At 37.4% G+C, this 22,305-nt stretch overlaps 1 protein-coding gene across 4 annotated transcripts in view; it reads left to right on the forward strand.

Moving 5' to 3' along the window:
- IPP (intracisternal A particle-promoted polypeptide) overlaps positions 1 to 21,146 on the forward strand; it is a 37,556-nt gene extending 16,410 nt beyond the window's left edge. For 3 of the 4 annotated variants that reach the window (XM_005894211.3, XM_070368141.1, XM_070368143.1), the window contains 4 exons: positions 4,120 to 4,257; positions 4,822 to 4,944; positions 7,080 to 7,300; positions 18,624 to 21,146. In XM_005894211.3, coding sequence (XP_005894273.1) covers positions 4,120 to 4,257; positions 4,822 to 4,944; positions 7,080 to 7,300; positions 18,624 to 18,848 — 707 coding nt within the window. In that variant the 3' untranslated portion in view covers positions 18,849 to 21,146. Of the gene's footprint in view, positions 1 to 4,119; positions 4,258 to 4,821; positions 4,945 to 7,079; positions 7,301 to 7,739; positions 12,333 to 18,623 lie in introns of those variants that run through there. The other variant, XM_070368142.1, reaches the window with a different exon arrangement.
- Positions 21,147 to 22,305: the final 1,159 nt, after the last annotated feature.

Below are 22,305 nucleotides of genomic sequence, written 5' to 3' on the forward strand. Positions count from 1 at the left end.
TCCTTGGAAGGAAAGTTATGACCAACCTAGACAGCATGTTAAAAAGCAGAGACGTTACTTTGTCAACAGTAGTCCATCTCATCAAGGCTATGGTTTTTCCAGTGGTCATGTATGGATGTGAGAGTTGGACTATAAAGAAAGCTGAACACTGAAGAATTGATGTTTTTGAACTGTAGTGTTGGAGAAGACTCTTGAGAGTATTGGACTGCAAGGAGATCCAACCAGTCCATCCTAGAAGAGATCAGTCCTGGGTATTCATTGGAAGGACTGATGTTGAAGCTGAAACTCCAAAACTTTGGCCACCTGATGGGATGAGCTGACTCATTTGAAAAGACCCTGATGCTGGGAAAGATTGAGGGCAGGAGGAGAAGCGGACAACAGAGGATGAAATGGTTGGATGGCATCACCGACTCAATGGACGTGAGTTTGAGTAAACTCTGGGAGTTGGTGATGGACAGGGAGGCCTGGCATGCTGTGGTCCATGGGGTTGCAAAGAGTTGGACGCAACTTAGCGACTGAGCTGAATTGAATCGAATAAACATTTGTTAAGTAAAGTAATGAAAGAAAAAGGAAACAGGACTTGCCCGGTAGTCCAGTAAATCTGCCCGTTAATTCAGGGGACATCAGTTCAATCCCCGGTCCAGGAAGATCCCACATGCTGCAGAGCAGCTAAGCCCACGTACCACAACTACTGAGCCATCAACAAAGATCAGTCGCAGCCATAAATAAATAAAATTTAAAGAAGAAAAAGGAAACATATGATATTAAATATTTCATACCAGAGGGACACTGTGATTTGTTACCAGTCAAAAGACTTAGGTTTGGTTTTATGAAAAATATTCATAAAATGTAGCATCAAAATTTAGGTCAATGTTCGTGATAAAAAAATTTTAATTCTGAAAGCTGAATTACAAATCTTTTTTTTTTTTTGGCTGTGCTCCATGGCATGTGGAACCTTAGTTCACTGACCAGGGATTGAACCTGCACCCCCTACATTGCAAGGCAGATTCTTAATCACTTTATTGCCAGGGAAATCCCCTTATGAATCATTTTTAATTAACCAATTTTCTGGACAGTGGCGTGTGTAAAAACCATGTCAGCTAGACATTGGGACTTATTTCTTAATTAAAATCACTGTGTTTCTAAAACTGTTATGAATTCTAAAATGATTAATGAATAAAAATTAAATAAAAGGGAATTTGAATGTGGGAGAAAAACAATTATCAGAGAAGGATCTGAAGAGAAATAAATGCTAACACTTTTGATATCAAGATTTATTTTCAAGTAATTTGTCTTTATAGCAAGCATCTTGTTAGATCATCTCTAACTCTTACAGCCAGTTTTCCCCTTTATTTCTATGGGTCATTCTCAAATACTGAACGTTGTATATCAAAAATCTTACTATTATTTTACAACTATGACATTGTCAGTTTAAAATGAGAGATATTAAATAATATTTGATTATTATTTTTTGGAGAAAGCAATCATCTCAAAACTGTTTATTAAACTGTTTATTAAATCAATAAATGTCATGGTGCATCTGAAAATTCTAACAAAGAAATTAGAGTTTTGAGCAATAACCTCTTGTCAGTATAAAGACTATAAGTCTATATAATCTTTGGCTGAAACTCTCATGGTTTTTTATGTACATTTTGGCAGTTGTGTTGCATGAACTCAGTTGTGTTTAATGTAGGGTCACAGTGTCCTGTGTGACACTTCCATATATATGTATCCCTTTCCTGATACCACAGAAGCATAAATGGCAGCCTTTCAAAACTGCCATGACTTTGCAGGCTAATATTACTGTCAACATTACTGTCTTAACATATTACTTAAAATATAATTTTCAAATAATATTTTGTTATCAAAGTAATTCATGTTTGCTATAGAAAATTTTGCTGAAACTGAGGTATATGAAAAAGAAAATGAAAATCATCCATAGTATAATCATACCACCAAGAGATAACCACAGTTAACAGTTTATTTCCTTCTAGATATGTATGTATCTGGGTTACTATTCTACGTATTATATTTTAAAATTAAGATATAATTCACATATCATAAAATTCACCATAGAGAGTGTTAAGTTCAGTGGTTTTGGTATATTCACAAAATTGTGCAACCATCACCACTAATTTCAGGACATTTTCACCACTACAAAAGCCACTGTTTATCAATTAAGGAAAATCTTATATGTGTATAGGGAACTATTTACTAGCCATGTTCCCAGACTCTAGGTCAATGTTGTAAGCAGGACTTTCTAAGAATAGACAGTTTTAGGCTTGCTCTGTTAACTGTTTTCTGTACAGTGAGTTTTGTATACATTCAAGATTCTAGGCTCTCATAAAATTATATGAACTGGAAATACCTTTTCCTACTCTTCTGCTTCATCTTTTACTCTCTTTATTATATCTTTTGGTAAATGAATGTTTTTAATTTTAATGTAGCCAACTCTATAATAATTTTCCTTTTATGGTTAGTATTTTTATATCTTTTTAAAGAAATCCTTGTCTACTCAAAAGTCATGAAATATATACTTTTATTAATTTTTAAAAATTTTATAGTTTTTCCATTTACATTTAGGTCTGTAATTCACCTGTAACTGAATTTTATAGATCATATTAGTAAGGAACTAGTTTCATTTCCCCCATATACATATATAAAAACAATTCCCAGCATTTTTGTTTACCTGTTGCTCTGCTATGCAAACTATCTCATATACCTAGTAATCATATACGCATGGATCTGATTCTAGAATTTTGTTTCTATTCCATTGATCTCTATGTCTATTCCTGTGGTGTTATAGCTGTACTTTAAGTCTGATAGGCTTATTTAATAGGGAATTTTCTCTCTCCTTAGTATTCTTTTTGGGAGTGCTTGGCTATTCTGCCTCTTTTAAACTTCCATATAAAATTCAGAATTAGTTCATCAAATCTATTTTTAAAATAATACTGTATGATTCTACTTATATGAGATACTTGGAATAGTCAGAATCAGTAAAACAGAAAGTACAATGTGTTTGCCAGGGGCTAGAGGAGGAGAGAATGGAGAGTTACTGTTTAGTAGGTATAGAGTTCAGTTTTACAAGATGAAAAGAATTATGGGGATGGCTGATTGTGATGGCTGTATATCAGTGTGAATGTGTTTAATATCACTGAACTATATTCTTAAAAATGGTTAAGATGATAAATTTTATGTTATGTGTATTTTAATGCAATAAAAAGAGGTTTCTTAAAAATTGGAATTTCTTTAAATCTGTAAATCATTTTGGGAGTAATCATCTTTACATTGACACTTATAATTCATCAACATGATACATCTCTTCATTTATTTGAAGTGAAGTGAAGTCACTCAGTCGTGTCCGACTCTTTGCCATCCCATGGACTGGAGCCTGGAGCCTGGTAGGCTACAGTCCATGGAATTCTCCAGGCAAGAATACTGAAGTGGGTTGCCATTTCCTTCTCCAGGGGATCTTCCCGACCCAGGGATCAAACCCAAGTTTCCTGCATTGCAGCCAGACACTTTACTGTCTGAGCTACTAATTTAAAAATTTATCTAAATAAAATTTATAAATTATATCCATAAAGGTCTTATATTGGGTTGGCCAAAAGTTCATTTGGATTTTTCCATAACATCTTACAGAAAAAGCTGAACAAACTTTTGGGCCAAGCCATATACAATCTTTGATTGCATTAACTTCTTCTAGGTATATTATATTTAAAATTCTATTTTTAAGTGCTATTTAAAATTTTTTTTTCATTTTCTGTTTGTTGTTAGATAAGCATTGCATTAAAACTCAAATTGTAGCAGAGCCTGCTATCTAAGCTGTGAAAATATAGAAGTTTCAAAATGCAACCTTTATCCCCAAAAATTACATGGATTGTTTGGGTGGTGGTAGAAACAGGTAATAGTCTACTTTGCTTAATTAAGTGGACATTAATAAATGACAGTGCTATGATTCAAAATAACACATGGTGGGCAAATAAATTTTAATGAAGAGTATAAAATCAGACGTAATAGTTGAATTCTGACAACACAGAATGCCATTGAATATTGTATTGTGGTTTTAGGCTAATAACATTATTAATTCTTCTCATATGTGTCTCTTATTTGACTCAGGTGAAAAAGATTCAATGATTTTTGACTGTACTGAATGTTATGATCCAGTTACTAAACAGTGGACGACTGTAGCTTCAATGAATCACCCCCGCTGTGGCTTGGGAGTGTGTGTATGTTATGGGGCTATCTATGCTTTGGGTAATTATTCTCTCCAATTTAAAAGATATCTAATATTATTTAAATTCTTAATCAAATTTTGCTTATTTTAGAAATTTTCCTTCCTTACCATAAGAAACTTGTGTCTCTTCAGTTTTAAAAGTTCTTATTCTCAAAATTATATTACTTGGGAAATACTGTCAAGCGTGGAACTCTTAGAAGGAGATGAGGATAAAATACAGATGAGATGTCTGGAGGAGCATTTTAGCTGACTTGTTAAATGTCATTAGGATGACTGTTCTGAATATGCAGATATTATTTTTAAAAATAGTTTTGTAAAATATTGTATTTCTTATGCAATAGATTGAAGTTTGGGGGTTTGTTTTGTTTGTTAAAATCGCTTGTGAAACATAGGCAGAGAGTTGAAACATCCAAGTTCTACTTACAATCAAATTCTACCTTTTCTTGTAATCTTGGACACATAACCTCTCTGGTCCATATGATAATCATCCATAATATAAAGTTGTCAGATTAGATGTTTTCTAAGGTGCTTTTCATAAATAAGTTTCCTTTATTCTGGAAATAAGATTTTTTATTTGGTTCCAGGTGGTTGGGTTGGAGCTGAGATAGGGAACACTGTTGAACGATTTGATCCTGATGAGAATAAATGGGAAGTAGTTGGCAACATGGCTGTGTCACGGTACTACTTTGGGTGTTGTGAAATGCAAGGTAATTGCTTTAGAAAATCTTTTTCCTGAAAATGTATTTTTTAAACAACTGTTTGAGCTTGAGGCTTTATTTTCACAAAAATGTATTTTATGCCTGTTCAGTTCAGGCGCTCAGTCATGTCTGACTGTTTGCGACCCCGTGGACTGCAGCACACCAGGCTTCCCTGTCCATCACCAACTCCTGGAACTTGCTGAAACTCTTGCCTGTTAGTTTTGAATAATTGACACTAACAGTGTGGAGGTTTTGCTTCTAATCTCTTATATTTTTAAACCTCTTATATCTTTATTTCTGTATTACCAAAATAAAATCTTTTTTTCCAAAGTAAAGTTAAAATTAAAAATTCCAGATGGGCAAAGATACCTAATTAGCAAAATACGTATTTGAACTGTTATCCATTATTGTCGTTCTTCTCTCCCTTGTAGGCCTTAGGGCTTCCCTGATTCTCAATTGGTAAAGAATCTGCCTGCAATGCAGGAGACCTGGGTTCGATCCCTGGGTCAGGAAGATCCCCTGGAAAAGGGCATGGCAACCCACTCCAGTATCCTTGCCTGGAGCATTCCATGGACAGAGGACCCTGGCATGGGGTTGCGAAGAGTTGGACACGACTGAGCAACTAACACTTTAACCTTCAAGTATTTCTAAGTAGGGAGAGATTATCAAAAACAATCTTCATAGTGTCATAGGCTTCTTCAGTGTTTTTTTAAATAGGGTACGTTGTAATTCAGTATACACACAATGCTATCACAGATTTGAAAAATGTACTACATATTAAAATGGTAAACAGACATTTATTAATTGTCTACAAAACCTGATTCTCTGTTCAGAGTTGGGGAACACATTTATATGTACCTGTAGGCTTCCCCGATGGCTCGGCAGGTAAAGAATCTGCCTGCAATGCAGGAGACACAGGTTTAATCCCTGGGTCGGAAAGACCCCCTGGAAAAGGAAATTGCAACCCACTCCCGTATTTTTGCCTGAAAACCCCCATGGACAGAGGAGCCTGGCGGGCTACAGTCCAAAGGGTTGCAAAGAGTCAGATATGACTGAGCGAATAAGCAAGCAAGCAGTACACTGAGAGGTACTTAATAAGCACTCTAGAATAAAACCTAATTCTCTTTCCAGATTTGGGGAACACATTTATATATAGCTGTAAAGTAGGAAGCAGTCTGCCATTGTTACATGACAACTCAGGTGCTCCATTCCTAGCTCAAGTTCTTTCTGCCTTCTGAGTACCTTCTCAGATTTCTGCTGGCATCTAAATGCTCAAATTACATGGTGTAGACTGTGTTCTATTGTTTAATATTATAGTGTTCTCTAGTTATTTTATATTTTTATCTTCTCATCTGAAATCATAGAGCTGGAGAGGCGTCTTGAATATTATCTATTTCAACCCCTTTATTTTTAGATGAGGAAGCTGAAGATCAGGAGGCTGTGAGTTGTCTTTTTTCATAGTTGGTTTCTAGTAAAGTTGGAGCTTGAACTCAAGTTTACTAACATTTAGCTTATGTTTCTTAAAATGTCATTCTGTAAAACTTAAAACTTTAGAACTCTAGCAACAACAGTAAGCACTCAAAAAGTAATTGTTGATCGTCCGAATCTTTAGTTGCAAATCAAATTTAATAAGAAACTCTGAATTACAGTCTGCTGTACTGTATCTGATACCTTAATCTAGCCATGAACTATTCTAATTTAAATTTAATTCTCTATTTTATGTTCATCTGAGCAAAAGTTAGGTTCTCACCAAGCAGGGTTATGTCATTCCCAGTTTAAGTGTATCACTGTTTTTAAGAGGGCAAAATCCCTCTCCTCTTCCGTTTTTACTTATACACGATAGCAGTGGATCTGGAACTTGAGATTAAGCGAACAATAGGATTGGAAACCCTTGCCTGACAGATTGTTTTGTCATAGCATCATTAAGTTCTTTGAAAATTCAGTGCCACTTTAAATTCGTACCGCTAATTCTTTGTAACATGTTTAAATGAGAGTCGTGATAAATTGGACAGAAGTCAATTCTCTCTCTTGAAGCCCTGCATTAAGTAAAGTATCAGATAACAAACTTAAATCACAACTATCACATTTTATAATTATTTGTATCCTATTTTCTATAGCATCTGAGCAAAAATATTCATTTTCAGGTTTAATTTATGTGGTTGGGGGCATCAGCAATGAAGGAATAGAGCTTTGTTCTTTTGAAGTTTATGATCCACTTTCCAAGCGCTGGTCTCCACTTCCTCCAATGGGAACTAGAAGAGCATATCTTGGGGTGGCTGCACTCAATGATTGCATCTATGCTATTGGAGGGTGGAATGAGACACAAGATGCTCTTCATACCGTAGAAAAATATTCCTTTGAAGAGGTAGGTTGGATGATTTCAATTGTTTGGTATCCTGTTATTCATGTCTGTAAGATCTGTGGGCTTCCTTTGTGGCTCAGATGGTAAAGAATCCACCTGCAATGGGGGGAGACCTGGGTTCGATCCCTGGGTTGGGAAGATCCTTTGGAGAAGGAAATGGCAACTCACTCCAGTATTCTTGCCTGGAGAGTCCCATGGACAGAGGAGCCTAGGGTCACAAAGTGTTGAATATGACTGAGTGACTTAGCACAAGATCTGTGTTGTTGTTCAGTTGCTAAACCATGCCTGACTTTTTGGGACCCCATTAGACTGTAGCACGCCAGGCTTCCCCATCTTTCACCATTTCCTGGAGTTTGCTCAAACTCATATCCATTGAGTTGCTGATGCCATCCAACCATCTCATCCTCTGTTGCCCCCTTCTCCTGCCCACAATCTTTCCCAGCATCAGGGTCTTTTCCAGTGAGTCGGCTCTTCGCATCAGGTGGCCAAAGTATTGGAGCTTCAGCTTCAACATCAGTCCTTCCAATTGATATTCAGGAGTGATTTCCTTTAGGATTGACTGGTTTGATATCCTGCTGTCCAGACTCTCAAGAGTCTTCTCCAGCACCACAATTCAAAAGCATCAACTCTTCAGTCTCAGCCTTCATTATGGTCCAGTGCGCACATCTGTATATTACTGCTGAAAAAAACAGCTTTGACTAGACGAACCTTTGCTGGCAAAATGATGTCTCTGCTTTTTAATATACTGTCTAAGTTTGTCACAGCTTTTCTTCAAAGGAACAAGTGACTTTTAATTTCTATCTGTAATTATGGGTTTATCTGTTCTTCTTCCATTCCTGTCAGATTTTGCTTCTCATATTTTTAATCTCTGTTATTAAGTGTGTGTACATTTATTATTATGTTTTCTTGCTGAATTGATCTTTTTATGGCCTGGAAATGTTTTTCTTTCTCTATGATAATATCCTTTCCTTGAAGTCTACTTTATCTTCATATTAATGTAGCCAAGCTGTGTTTTGATTAGTATGTGCCTTGTGTATCTTTTTTTTCCTTCTACTTTAAATCTGTGTCTTTAAAAACTACATGTTTTGTAAGATAGCTGTGGTCTGTTTTTCTGTACAATTTGAAAGTCTCTGACTTCTAAGTAGGGTCTTTAGAATGTTTACTATTTATATATAATGTAATTATATATGTGGGGTTGGTTTTTAGACTCTTAATTTGCTGTTTTTCTGCTTGTACAATCCATCCTTTTTTTTTTTCTCTTTTCTGTCTTTATGTTGATTGTTTTAGTATTCCATTTTATCTCTTTAGTCCAATTAACTATATGTCTTCACCTTTTTTCTTAATTGTTGCTTTTGGGTTTTCATTATATATAATAGGCATTTTAATGTATTACATCTACATTAAAATAATATCATGCCAGTTCACTTTTAATGTAAGAAACTTAGAAAAATGTATTTTCCTCTTCCATCCTTTGTGCTATTGATTTATTGATTTTACTTCTGTGTATGTAATAAACCCCACAGTATGTTGTTATACTTATTTAAATGGTTAATTATATTTAAGATAAATTTTAATGAGAAAATACTTCATAATTATGCATTCATAACTATCATTTCTAGTTCTGTTCATTGTATAGAATTAAGTCTCTATCTTATAGCATTTTCTCTTAGCCTGAAGAACTTCCTTTAGTATTTATTTTTGTGCTGGTCTGCTGGCAATGATTCTTTAAGCTTTCATTTTACAAAATTTTTTCTTTTTAAGTTATTTATTTATTTATTGGCTGCATCGGGTCTTTGTTGCTGTGCAGACTTTCCTCCAGTTACAGCGAGTGAAGGTTACTCTCCAGTTGCAGTGCATGGGCTTCTCATTCAGGTTGTTTCTCTTGTTGAGGAACACGGGCTCTAGGCCCAGGGGCTTCAGTAAGTTGTGGTCCTGGGCTCCAGAAGCTATTAATATGTGCTCAGTTGCTCAGTCTTGTCTTAACTATTTACAACCCCGTGGACTGTAGCCTGTCAGGTTTGTCTGTCCATGGGATTTCCCAGGCAAGAATACTGGAACAGGTTGCCATTTCTTCCTCCAGGAGTCTTCCTGTCTACCATCATTTTTGAGAGATATTTTGCTGAGTGTAGAATTTTAGGTTGTTCTTCCCCTCACTCTCATCATTTAATATTGTTGTTTACTTATCTTCTTGCATTGTTTCTTTTTAAAAAAATTCTTATTGGAGTATAGTTGATTTACAGTGCTGTGTTAGTTCTTGCATTGTTTCTGATGGGAGGTCGGTAGTCAATCTTGTTCTCCCATATATGTAACATCTCTTTTTTCTTTGACAGTTTTTTAATATTTTTTTCTCTTTCTTATGGATTTCCAGTAATTTGATATATCTTATGGGATTTTGGTGTTTAACTTGCTTGAAATTCATTTAACTTCTTGAATCTGTAGAATTATAGCTTCCATCAAATTGAAATCAGCCTTGTTTCTTCAAGTATTCTCCTGCTCTCTTTCTGGGATTTAAGTAATGCCCATGTAAAACCATTTGATATTGTCCCATAGGTCACTGAGGTGTGTTAATTTTTCCCATCCTTTTTCTCTCAGTATTTCAGTTTGTTTTTCTTGGTTTTCATTTTCCAGATGTTTCAGGTTAATTTGCAAACAGTGTATGATTTTTTTAAGGTATATCATATGTTTTGCTATATATATACTTGTGAAATGATTACCACAATCCAGGTAATTAACATATCCATCAACTCACGTAGATCCCTTTTCCTTTTTTGTGTCTGTATGTGATGGGAGCTCTTAAGATCTGCCTTCTTGGGGACTTCTCTGGCAGTCCAGTGGTTAAAACTCTATGTTCCCAATGCAGGAGGCATGGCATCAATGCCTTTTTAGTAAATTTCAAGTATACAGTATACTATTATTAACTATAGTCACCATGGTATATACATTAGATTGCTAGAACTTATTCATCCTGCATAATTGAAATTTTGTTCTCTGTGCTTCAATATTGATAGTTTTTCTTGCTGTGTCTTCAAGTCCGTTAACTTCCTACACTGTCTAAACTTTTAATTTGCAGTATGTAATTCTATTTAGGAAAATTTTTATTTCAGGTATTGTATTTTTTAGCTCCATAAGATATTTTGGTTATTTTTATAAGTGTCTTCCATTTCTCTCATCATTTTTTATGTTTTCTTTTATATCCTTGAATGTATTTATAATGTCTGTGTTAAAGTACTTATCTGCTAATTCTATTAATTTGACATTTTTGAACCTGTATGGGTTGAAATTTTTCTTCATGGTTTCAGTCACATTCTTTTTCTTTTTTCTTTTTTTTTGCTTTTCCACATTTCTAGTAACTGATCGCAGAGAAGGCAATGGCACCCCACTCCAGTACTCTTGCCTGGAAAATCCCATGGATGGAGGAGCCTGGTAGGCTGCAGTCCATGGGGTTGCTAAGAGTCGGACATGACTGAGCACCTTCACTTTCACTTTTCACTTTCATGAATTGGAGAAGGAAATGGCAACCCACTCCAGTGTTCTTGCCTGGAGAATCCCAGGGACGGGGGAGACTGGTGGGCTGCCATCTCTGGGGTAACACAGAGTCAGACGCGACTGAAGTGACGAAGCAGCAGCAGCAGAGAAGGTCTAGAAGGTCTAGGTCCTTTAGGAATAGTTTAGCCCTACCACTGAAGCATGGCTCTTCTTGACTTCTGTTTGTCCTAGCTGTCTAAAAGTTTTCTTCATATTGTCTGGTCAAAGCTAGAATATCATCCAGCCTTGTGTGAGCTCTGAGAATTGTTCAGCTTACAGGAGTTCCTGTAAAGGAAAGTTGCTTCTTTTCTTTTTACACCAGACATGTGGGTTTTCCACACCAAATTCTTCTCTGATCCTCTGTGGACACCAACTGGCATCCTAAGTCAATTCAGTTCTGACACTAACTATCCCACAAGTTATAGGCTCAGTACCATAAGACTGCCCTCACTTTAGACACCATTCTTAAGTAGTATGTCCTCATTTTAACCACTGACTTTGTTACAAATTGAGGATTACTGTGATCCCTTCCTCAGGTTAAATAATTTGCTATAATGGCTCACAGAACTCTGGGAAACACCTTACTTAACTGTTTTCCAGTTTATTATAAAGGATATTCTATGTTACTATAAGTATAGAACAATAGAACCAGAGATCAAATTGCCAACATCCGCTGGATCATGGAAAAAGCAAGAGAGTTCCAGAAAAACATCTATTTCTGCTTTATTGACTATGCCAAAGCCTTTGACTGTGTGGATCACAATAAACTGTGGAAAATTCTGAAAGAGATGGGAATACCAGACCACCTGACCTGCCTCTTGAGAAATGTGTATGCAGGCCAGGAAAGCAACAGTTAGAACTGGACATGGAACAACAGACTGGTTCCAAATAGGAAAAGGATTATGTCAAGGCTGTATATTGTCACCCTGCTTATTTAACTTATATGCAGAGTACATCATGAGAAAGGCTGGACTGGAAGAAACACAAGCTGGAATCAAGATTGCCAGGAGAAATATCAATAACCTCAGATATGCAGATGATGCCACCCTTATGGCAGAAAGTGAAGAGGAACTAAAAAACCTCTTGATGAAAGTGGAGAGTGAAAAAGTTGGCTTAAAGCTCAACATTCAGAAAACGAAGATCATGGCATCCGGTCCCATCATTTCATGGGAAATAGTTGGGGAAACAGTGTCAGATTTTATATTTTGGGGCTCCAAAATCACTGCAGATGGTGACTGCAGCCATGAAATTAAAAGACGCTTACTCCTTGGAAGGAAAGTTATGTCCAACCTAGATAGCATATTCAAAAGCAGAGACATTACTTTGCCAACAAAGGTCCATCTAGTCAAGGCTATGGTTTTTCCTGTGGTCATGTATGGATGTGAGAGTTGGACTGTGAAGAAGGCTGAGTGCCAAAGAGTTGATGCTTTCAAACTGTGGTGTTGGAGAAGACTCTTGAGAGTCTCTTGGACTGCAAGGAGATCCAACCAGTCCATTCTGAAGAAGAGCCTTGGGATTTCCTTGGAAGGAATGATGCTAAAGCTGAAACTCCAGTACTTTGGCCACCTCATGTGAAGAGTTGATTCATTGGAAAAGACTCTGATGCTGGGAGGGATTGGAGGCAGGAGGAGAAGGGGACAAGAGAGGATGAGATGGCTGGATGGCATCACTGACTGGATGGACGTGAGTCTGAGTGAACTCCAGGAGTTGGTGATGGACAGGAAGGCCTGGTATGCTGTGATTCATGCAGTTGCAAAGAGTCGGACACGACTGAGCGACTGAACTGAACTGAACTGAATAAAGGGTATAAATGAATAACCAGATGAAGAAGTATAGGGCAAGATCCAGGAAGGTCTTACAGGTTTCTGCCCCAGTGGGATTTGGGCATATTACTTACCTGGCATGTGGATATGGTCACCAAACCAGAAGTGCTCCAAACCTCACAGTTTAGGGATTTTTATGGAGGCTTCATCACATAGGCATGATCAGTTTCAACCGCCAGTCCTTCTCTAATTCCCTGGATGACAGGGTATGGGACTGAATTCCAGGCTTCTAATCTTGGCTTGATCTTTCTGGTAAGAGATGCTTATATTGATGTTATACAGGATCCTACAAGAGTTGCCTTTTTAGGGAGGAAGATATTCTTGTCACCAAGGAAATCCCAAGGGACTTAGGAGCCCTGTGTTAAGAACTGCAGTCAGAGACCAAATATATGTCTCGTTATGTCACATCTTCCCATTTGTTGTTGCTTGACTATTCTTATGGAGTCTCATTTTAAAATTTTCTTTCCCCTTTTCTTCTCTTTTAAAAATTTTTTATTTTTACTTTTTTGTTTTCTTTTATTTTCTTTTATAGTCTCATTTTATGCATGCAAAGATTAGGAGTATTCAGCCAGACTCAAGGGAACCTCTGTCCTCTGGCACTCTTCCTTACAAATCTCAACTGCATCAGCCTCTCTCAACTCTGATTTCTGTCTCATAAATCAGCTGACTGTCATGCTCTGCTTGGGATTCCCTTCTCTGTACTGCTGTTCAGAAAGCCCTCCAGGCAAAAAGCCTGGACAGCTATGGAGCTCACCTTGTTTCTTTCTTTTTCTGAATCACAGTTCTTCATTGCCTGTTGTCCATCATCTGAGAACTTTATTTCGTAGTCTGTCAAGGTTTCTAATTCTTTATGGTAGGAGGGCACATTTGGTAACAGTTACTCTACCATGACTGAAATTAGAGGTCCCCTCTGATTCTGTCCTTTTGAGTATTTCTTTACTATCTTGCATACTAAAATATTTCAAGCATAAGGAGGATTATACTTCTCTGATCCTGGAATCAGTCATTTCTCCAAGAACCTTTAGTTTCTCTTAGTGAAGAACAGTATTTGGAAACCAAGATTAGCTCTCAGACTATTCATTGCTACTGGAGTATTGCTGCTTCTAGGCATTCTCAGTCAACAGCTAAACATAAACAGTAAATGTATATATGTGTATGTATTCACACAAATACTCATTTATAAGTATTTCCATATCTGTGCTTATATGTTATAAAACCATGAGTTCATAATGTTGGCACCAATTTCAGTATACCTGATTCTTCCCATGAAAGAAAGGGGCCTTCCCCTTTCCATTAATGTAAATACCTTCTCTATCAGTTAAAAGGGCTTCCCAGGGGGTGCAGTGGTAAAGAATCTGCCTGCCAATGCAGGAGATGCAAGAGACATGGGTTTGATCCCTAGGTTGGGAAGATCCCCTGGAGAAGGAAACGGCAACCTACTCCAGTATTCTTGCCTGGAAAATTCCATGGACAGAAGAGCCTGGTGGACTACAGTCCATGGGGTTGCAGAGTTGGACATGACTGAGCACACAAACATATCACATCATAATCACATCAGTTAAAAACTTGGCTCCTGTTATTCTCAATGTATTTACTTATTTGTTCAGTGAAACAAGTCTCCCTACCATTCCAGCTGTCTTCTCCACTTGTACCTCTGTACATTACCTATCCTATTACTGACTATATGAACACTCCAATATTCTCTCATGCCTTCAGTTACTTGCTTGATGTAATTATGCTACAAAAGGAAAAGAAGAGAAAGTAGATAAGAGTTGGTTGTGAATCACTGTTCTATCATGCATTTGTTCTTTAGTCCATTTATTCATTCACAAATATGTAAAGACCTGGGGAAGCAAAGGCTACCTAATATATAATCCCCCAGCTCTCAAGGAACCAACATTCTAGTGGGAAATATAAAGAAATAGACAAACAATTGCATTACAATTTGTTAGGTGCTAGAATAAAGTAAGCCCAAGGTGTGTTATGTCACAGACTTACAGGTTAGAAAAATTTTTTCCAAGTTAATTTCCATGGAATACTATTTTTTTGCTTTTTTTGTTGTTGTTGGCCACTGCCACCTGGGATGCAGGATCCTTAGTTCCTGCACCAGGGTTCAAACCTGTGCCCCCTGCAGTGGAAGCATGGAGTCAACCACTGGAAAACCAGGGAAATCCCTGCATTGATAATAGGAAGTAGATAGCATAAGTTTCCCTGGTCAACTATACTTAGGGAAAGTTGGATTCAGTTCAGTTCAGTCACTCAGTCGTGTCCGACTCTTTGCGACCCCATGAATCGCAGCACGCCAGGCCTCCCTGTCCATCAACAACTCCCGGAGTTCACTGAGACTCATGTCCATTGAGTCAGTGATGCCATCCAGCCATCTCATCCTCTGTCATCCCCTTCTCCTCCTGCCCTCAATTCCTCCCAGCATCAGAGTCTTTTCCAATGAATCAACTCTTCGCATGAGGTGGCCAAAGTACTGGAGTTTCAGCTTTAGCATCATTCCTTCCCAAGAAATCCCAGGGCTCTTCTCCTTCAGAATGGACTGGTTGGATCTCCTTGCAGTCCAAGGGACCCTCAGGAGTCTTCTCCAACACCACAGTTCAAAAGCATCAATTCTTCGGCGCTCAGCCTTCTTCACAGTCCAACTCTCACATCCATACATGACCACTGGAAAAACCATAGCCTTGACTAGACAGACCTTTGTTGGCAAAGTAATGTCTCTGCTTTTGAATATGCTATCTAGGTTGGTCATAACTTTCCTTCCAACGAGTAAGCATCTTTTAATTTCATGGCTGCAGTCACCATCTGCAGTGATTTTGGAGCCCAGAAAAATAAAGTCTGCCACTGTTTCCACTGTTTCCCCATCTATTTCCCATGAAGTGATGGGACCAGATGCCATGATCTTCGTTTTCTGAATGTTGAGCTTTAAGCCAACGTTTTCACTCTCCTCTTTCACTTTCATCAAGAGGCTTTTTAGTTCCTCTTCACTTTCTGCCATAAGGGTGGTATCATCTGCATATCTGAGGTTATTGATATTTCTCCTGGCAATCTTGATTCCAGCTTGTGTTTCTTCCAGTCCAGCCTTTCTCATGATGTACTCTGCATATAAGTTAAATAAGCAGGGTGACAATATACAGCCTTGACATAATCCTTTTCCTATTTGGAACCAGTCTGTTGTTCCCTGTCCACTTCTAACTGTTGCTTCCTGACCTGCATACAGATTTCTCAAGAGGCAGGTCAGGTGGTCTGGTATTCCCATCTCTCTCAGAATTTTCCACAGTTTATTGTGATCCACATAGTCAAAGGCTTTGGCATAGTCAATAAAGCAGAAATAGATGTTTTTCTGGAACTCTCTTGCTTTTTCCATGATCCAGCGGATGTTGGCAATTTGATCTTTGGTTCCTCTGCCTTTTCTAAAACCAGCTTGAACATCAGTAAGTTCACGGTTCACGTATTGCTGAAGCCTGGCTTGGAGAATTTTGAGCATTACTTTACTAGCGTGTGAGATGAGTGCAATTGTGTGGTAGTTTGAGCATTCTTTGGCATTGCCTTTCTTTGGGATTGGAATGAAAACTGACCTTTTCCAGTCCTGTGGCCACTGCTGAGTTTTCCAGATTTGCTGGCATATTGAGTGCAGCACTTTCACAGCATCATCTTTCAGGATTTGAAATAGCTCCACTGGAATTCCATCACCTCCACTAGCTTTGTTTGTAGTGATGCTTTCTAAGGCCCACTTGACTTCACATTCCAGGATGTCTGGCTCTAGGTCACTGATCACACCATCATGATTAACTGGGTCATGAAGTTTTTTTTGTACAGTTCTTCTGTGTATTCTTGCCACCGCTTCTTAATATCTTCTGCTTCTGTTAGGTCCATACCATTTCTGTCCTTTATCGAGCCCATCTTTGCATGAAATGTTCCCTTGGTATCTCTAACTTTCTTGAAGAGATCTCTAGTCTTTCCCATTCTGTTGTTTTCCTCTATTTCTTTGCATTGATCACTGAGGAAGGCTTTCTTATCTCTTCTTGCTATTCTTTGGAACTCTGCATTCAGATGTTTATATCTTTCCTTTTCTCCTTTGCTTTTCACTTGTCTTCTTTTCACAGCTATTTGTAAGGCCTCCCCAGACAGCCATTTTGCTTTTTTGCATTTCTTTTCCATGGGGATGGTCTTGATCCCTGTCTCCTGTACAATGTCACAAACCTCCGTCCATAGTTCATCAGGCACTCTCTCTCAGATCTAGGCCCTTAAATCTATTTCTCACTTCCACTGTATAATCATAAGGGATTTGATTTAGGTCATTCCTGAATGGTCTAGTGGTTTTCCCTACTTTCTTCAATTTAAGTCTGAATTTGGCAATAAGGAGTTCATAATCTGAGCCACAGTCAGCTCCTGGTCTTGTTTTTGTTGACTGTATAGAGCTTCTCCATCTTTGGCTGCAAAGAATATAATCAATCTGATTTTGGTGTTGACCATCTGGTGATGTCCATGTGTAGAGTCTTCTCTTGTGTTGTTGGAAGAGGGTGTTTGTTATGACCAGTGCATTTTCTTGGCAAAACTCTATTAATCTTTGCCCTGCTTCATTCCGTATTCCAAGGCCAAATTTGCCTGTTACTCCAGGTGTTTCTTGACTTCCTACTTTTGCATTCCAGTCCCCTGTAATGAAAAGGACATCTTTTTTGGGTGTTAGTTCTAAAAGGTCTTGTAGGTCTTCATAGAACCATTCAACTTCAGCTTCTTCAGCATTACTGGTTGGGGCATAGACTTGGATTACTGTGACAGGATTAAATAAAGTTAAATAAATTTCTTTAGGACTTCTTTACACAATTTATTAAAATAAGGTATTTCATGAATCTTTATGTTAAAATCTCTCACATTTAAGTGACCACACAGCCCTTACTTTTGTTTGTGAAACATCTTGGGAGGGAAAGTTTCAGGGAACATATTTTGTGAAATATGGATTTATTGTTTTTCAGTCGCTCATTCATGTCCGACTCATCAACTTGCCTCAAGAAATTCACTCTCTAGCAGTGATGCATAATCTCTCTTCATTTTTTATGATTTTATAAATTTTGTTCATCATATGCTTTATTTTCAAATTATTATTATTTTTTAATCTGGAAACATTTTCTTTTCTCCCTTGATTATTTCTCAGGACCTTTTTTTAGCCTCTTGTTTTCTGGGTATAGACAGTTTCCCTGGAGTTGGACTTTGTCATTTTGTCTATAGCAGCTTACTGACATTGCTTCAATGAATAATATATGCCAAGAGTTAGCAAACTTTCTATTAAAAGACTGGATAGTAAATGTTTTAGGCCTTGGGGGCTACATGCAATCTCTTCTTTTGACATATATATATTTTTAATAACCTTTTAGTGTGGAAAGATCATTCGTAGTTTGTAGGCTTAAAAAAATAGGCCCTAGTTTCCAATCCCTGATCTATATACTATCTTTCTGAAAATATGTTTTATATTTTACTAGGTGTACTAGATGTCCTTGAAAAAAAAAGATTCCATGTTAAAATAAATTTGGCCAGTGTTGTTTCTTGTTCTCTTGGAGATTTATGAGGCCTATTATATTATAGATGCAAAAAAGCCCTTTTGTAAGCTTTCTTCTCCCTTGAACTTTGTGAGTTTGTGTGGTGTGTGTTTGAATTACATACTTGTATTTCATAGAACTAGTTTCTCTGAATTCTTGCCTATATAGAATTTCTATATTATCTCTTGGTGATCATAATTTATAATTAATCACAGATAAATTTTTCATTATTTTCCTCTAAATTTACTACTTTGTCTACACCTACTAAAAGTTTCTATTTAAAATATTTAAAATAAAATATTCTATTTAAAATAAAAATATGACTAGGTTGTAAGTTTGAAATTTAAACATGTAAAGAGAACCAGAGTATCTGATTTCTCAGCACTTTTCTGTGTTACCATGTTATAACACTGCAAACTTCTTTTTTCTTTTATTTAGGAAAAGTGGGTTGAAGTTGCCTCAATGAAGGTGCCTAGAGCAGGCCTGTGTGTTGTGGCAGTCAATGGGCTTCTGTATGTTTCTGGAGGTCGATCTTCCAGCCACGATTTCTTGGCTCCAGGTACCTTGGACTCAGTTGAAGTTTATAACCCTCATTCAGATACATGGACAGAAATTGGCAATATGATTACCAGTCGTTGTGAAGGAGGTGTTGCTGTACTATGAAATAGAAAGCATTAAGACAGCAAAAGAAACATTTTGAAAATGCAGAATCTCACCTTTTGCACATCACAGTTGTATTTGGTGATAGGACCCTTTCTGTTTTCTGTGAATTTGGTAGAAAAATGACTAAAGAATTTTTTTAAAGAATTTGAGTGAGAAGTGATAGTGGAACATATCCTAAATTAATAAAGAGTTCTCACAAATTTGCCAAGCTGATCAACAGATGCTGTTTATGCTCTAGAATTGTCCAGTTAGGAGTAGAGTCCTAGTTGTAAAAAGAATTTGCCAGAAGCTTATTGGCAAATAGTTCCTTTAGCGGCTTTTCCAGTTCAATTTAAGCTATAACATGACCATTGTGTGATGTAAAAATATCAAATGAGACAGTTTAAAGATGTCTATACATTCATGATTCAGCTCAGAGCACATTATTCCATGGCCATGGCTTAAATTATAGAGAAAAGCCAATGAGACAACTTCCTACTTCTATTTTATTCCTACTTTTCACTAACCCCAAACTTTTTATTGGCAGCAGGTATACTGGGAGGGACATGTTGGAAATATCTAGCTGTTTATATAAATTTTCACTTGTTGATAACAGCATAAAAAAAGCTCTTGTTCACTTATGTTTTTGTTTTGATGCTGGAATGCAAGAGAGAAATGAATAGGAGGTTCTTAGTGACAGTCCTTTATTGCAATAGGATGATGTATGGGTGATAGAGGCCAGCTGGTCATATGCACCTTTTTCCAAAAATATGTGTAGCTTTGGGAAGAGGGAATTTATTAGATTACCAAGCTTTATGAAGCATACTCATACTTGGGCAAGCCTAAGTATGAACTTAGTACAAAGCCACGGCCTGGCTTGGAGAAGATGGAATTGTAGATCCCTGTACAACTTTTTATATACACTAACTTATAAATGTAAAAGCTTCTGATCCAAAACTGCTTCTCAAAACTTAACTTTCTCCAAGAAGCATTCTAAAGAAGTGTTCTCTATTTCTGAAACAAAGATTTTGTGTATATGATCATCACTTTTATTTCTACTAGTCAGTTGGAGCCATATACATTAAAGGTCTTATACATTTAGGTTTACCTAGCTGTTCCAGGATTTGATATCTATATCCCTGATTTCCCCTTTTCTTTATGAAAGTCCTTTAGTATGTTATAGGCATCAGTGGCTTATTTAGATAGAAAACCTTTGGTAAGCATTAAAGACTCAGGTCCGAAATATTTGGATTGATCCACAAGGATACTTTCCTTCACAACTTAACCATATGTATATTTTAAGAAAAGCTTATTAGTGCAGACAGAAAGCTCTGTGTCGCATTCTTTCGGGTATCCTGAAAGTATGCAGGGTCACAGTGGCTGACTGGGATGTGTAAAATGTCAAAGAATGAAGTATCAAGATAATGTATAAACTAAGCTGTAACTCATGTGCCTTTAATATTTCTAGTTGAGAATGTGTTCAAAAGAGATTTACAAAATTTCCTGTCATTTAATTTTCATTATTGCCTGGTGCCAGCCTAAAATGGCAGTATGAAGGGAGCCATTTTGTACTACTATGATGGAAATGCAATCAAGACAATCAGTGTTTGGGCTTAAATAGATTCAGACGATGCCTGAAAATAAGTAATTGTAAATATGCTTATTTCTTAGAAAATGACAGATTGTTTTAAAAAGAATGTACTAATAAAGTGTCTTGAATTTTTTATTTTTTTGCTTTTCCTTGTATTACTCATCAACTTAGTTTATTAGTATCATTCTTAGATTACAAGGATTGCCCACGAATTTCAGTGTTTCAGCTTTAGGGATTTGCACATTTAATTTTACATTGAATTGTTTTCTGAACAACTATTAAAATGATAAGTCTGAATTTGGCAATAAGGAGTTCATGATCTGAGCCACAGTCAGCTTCTGGTCTTGTTTTTGCTAACTGTATAGAGCTTCTCCATCTTTGGCTGCAAAGAATATAATCAATCTCATTTCAGTGTTGACCATCTGGTGATGTCCACGTGTAGAGTCTTCTCTTGTGTTGTTGGAAGAGGGTGTTTTCTATGACCAGCGTGTTCTCTTGGCAAAACTCTATTAGTCTTTGCCCTGCTTCATTCTGTACTCCAAGGCTAAATTTCCCTGTTACTCCAGGTATCTCTTGACTTCCTACTTTTGCATTCCAGCCCCCTATAATGAAAAGGACATCTTTTATGGGTGTTAATTCTAAAAGGTCTTGTAGGTCTTCATAGTACCGTTCAACTTCAGCTTCTTCACAGTTACTGGTCAGGGCGTAGACTTGGATTACTGTGATATTGAATGGCTTGCCTTGGAAACGAACAGAGATCATTCTATCGTTTTTGAGGTTGCATCCAAGTACTGCATTTCGGACTCTTTTGTTAACTGTGATGGCTACTCCATTTCTTCTAAGGGATTCCTGCCCATAGGAGTAGGTATAATGGTCATCTGAGTTAAATTCACCCATTCCAGTCCATTTTAGTTCGCTGATTCCTAGAATGTCGACGTTCACTCTTGCCATCTCCTGTTTGACCACTTCCAGTTTGCCTTGATTCATGGACCTGACATTCCAGGTTCCTATACAATATTGCTCTTTACAGCATTGGACCTTGCTTTACCACTAGTCACATCCACAACTGGGTGGTGTTTTTGTTTTGGCTCCATCCCTTCACTCTTTCTGGAGTTCTTTCTCCACTGATCTCCAGTAGCATATTGGGCGCCTACCGAACCTGGGGAGTTCATCTTTCAATGTCCTATCTTTTTGCCTTTTCATACTGCTCATGGGGTTCTCAAGGCAAGAATACCGAAGTGGTTTGCCATTCCCTTCTCCAGTGGACTACATTCTGTCAAATCTCTCCACCATGACCCGCCCGTCTTGGGTGGCCCTACATGGCATGGCTTAGTTTCACTGAGTTAGACAAGGCTGTGGTCCATGTGATCAGATTGGCTAGTTGTTTGTGATTGTGGTTTCAGTCTAGTGGTCTAGTGGTTTCAGTCAACCACTAGACCATTCAGGTATGACCTAAATCAAATCCCTTTGATGATACAGTGGAAGTGAGAAATAGATTTAAGGGACTAGATCTGATAGAGTGCCTGATGAACTATGGATGGAGGTTCATGACACTGTACAGGAGATAGGGATCAAGACCATCCCCAAGAAAAAGAAATGCAAAAAGGCAAAATGGCTGTCTGAGGAGGTCTTACAAATAGCTGTGAAAAGATAAGAACCAAAAAGCAAAGGATAATAGGAGAGATATAAGCATCTGAATGCAGAGTTCCAAAGAATAACAAGGAGAGATAAGAAAGCCTTCCTCAGCGATTAATGCAAAGAAATAGAGGAAAACAATAGAATGGGAAAGACTAGAGATTTCTTCAAGAAAATTAGAGATACCAAGGGAACATTTCACACAAAGATGGGCTCACTAAAGGACAGAAATGGTAGGGACCTAACAGAAGC

The sequence above is a fragment of the Bos mutus genome, chromosome 3, assembly GCF_027580195.1.
Source record: "Bos mutus isolate GX-2022 chromosome 3, NWIPB_WYAK_1.1, whole genome shotgun sequence".
Lineage (NCBI taxonomy): Eukaryota > Metazoa > Chordata > Mammalia > Artiodactyla > Bovidae > Bos > Bos mutus.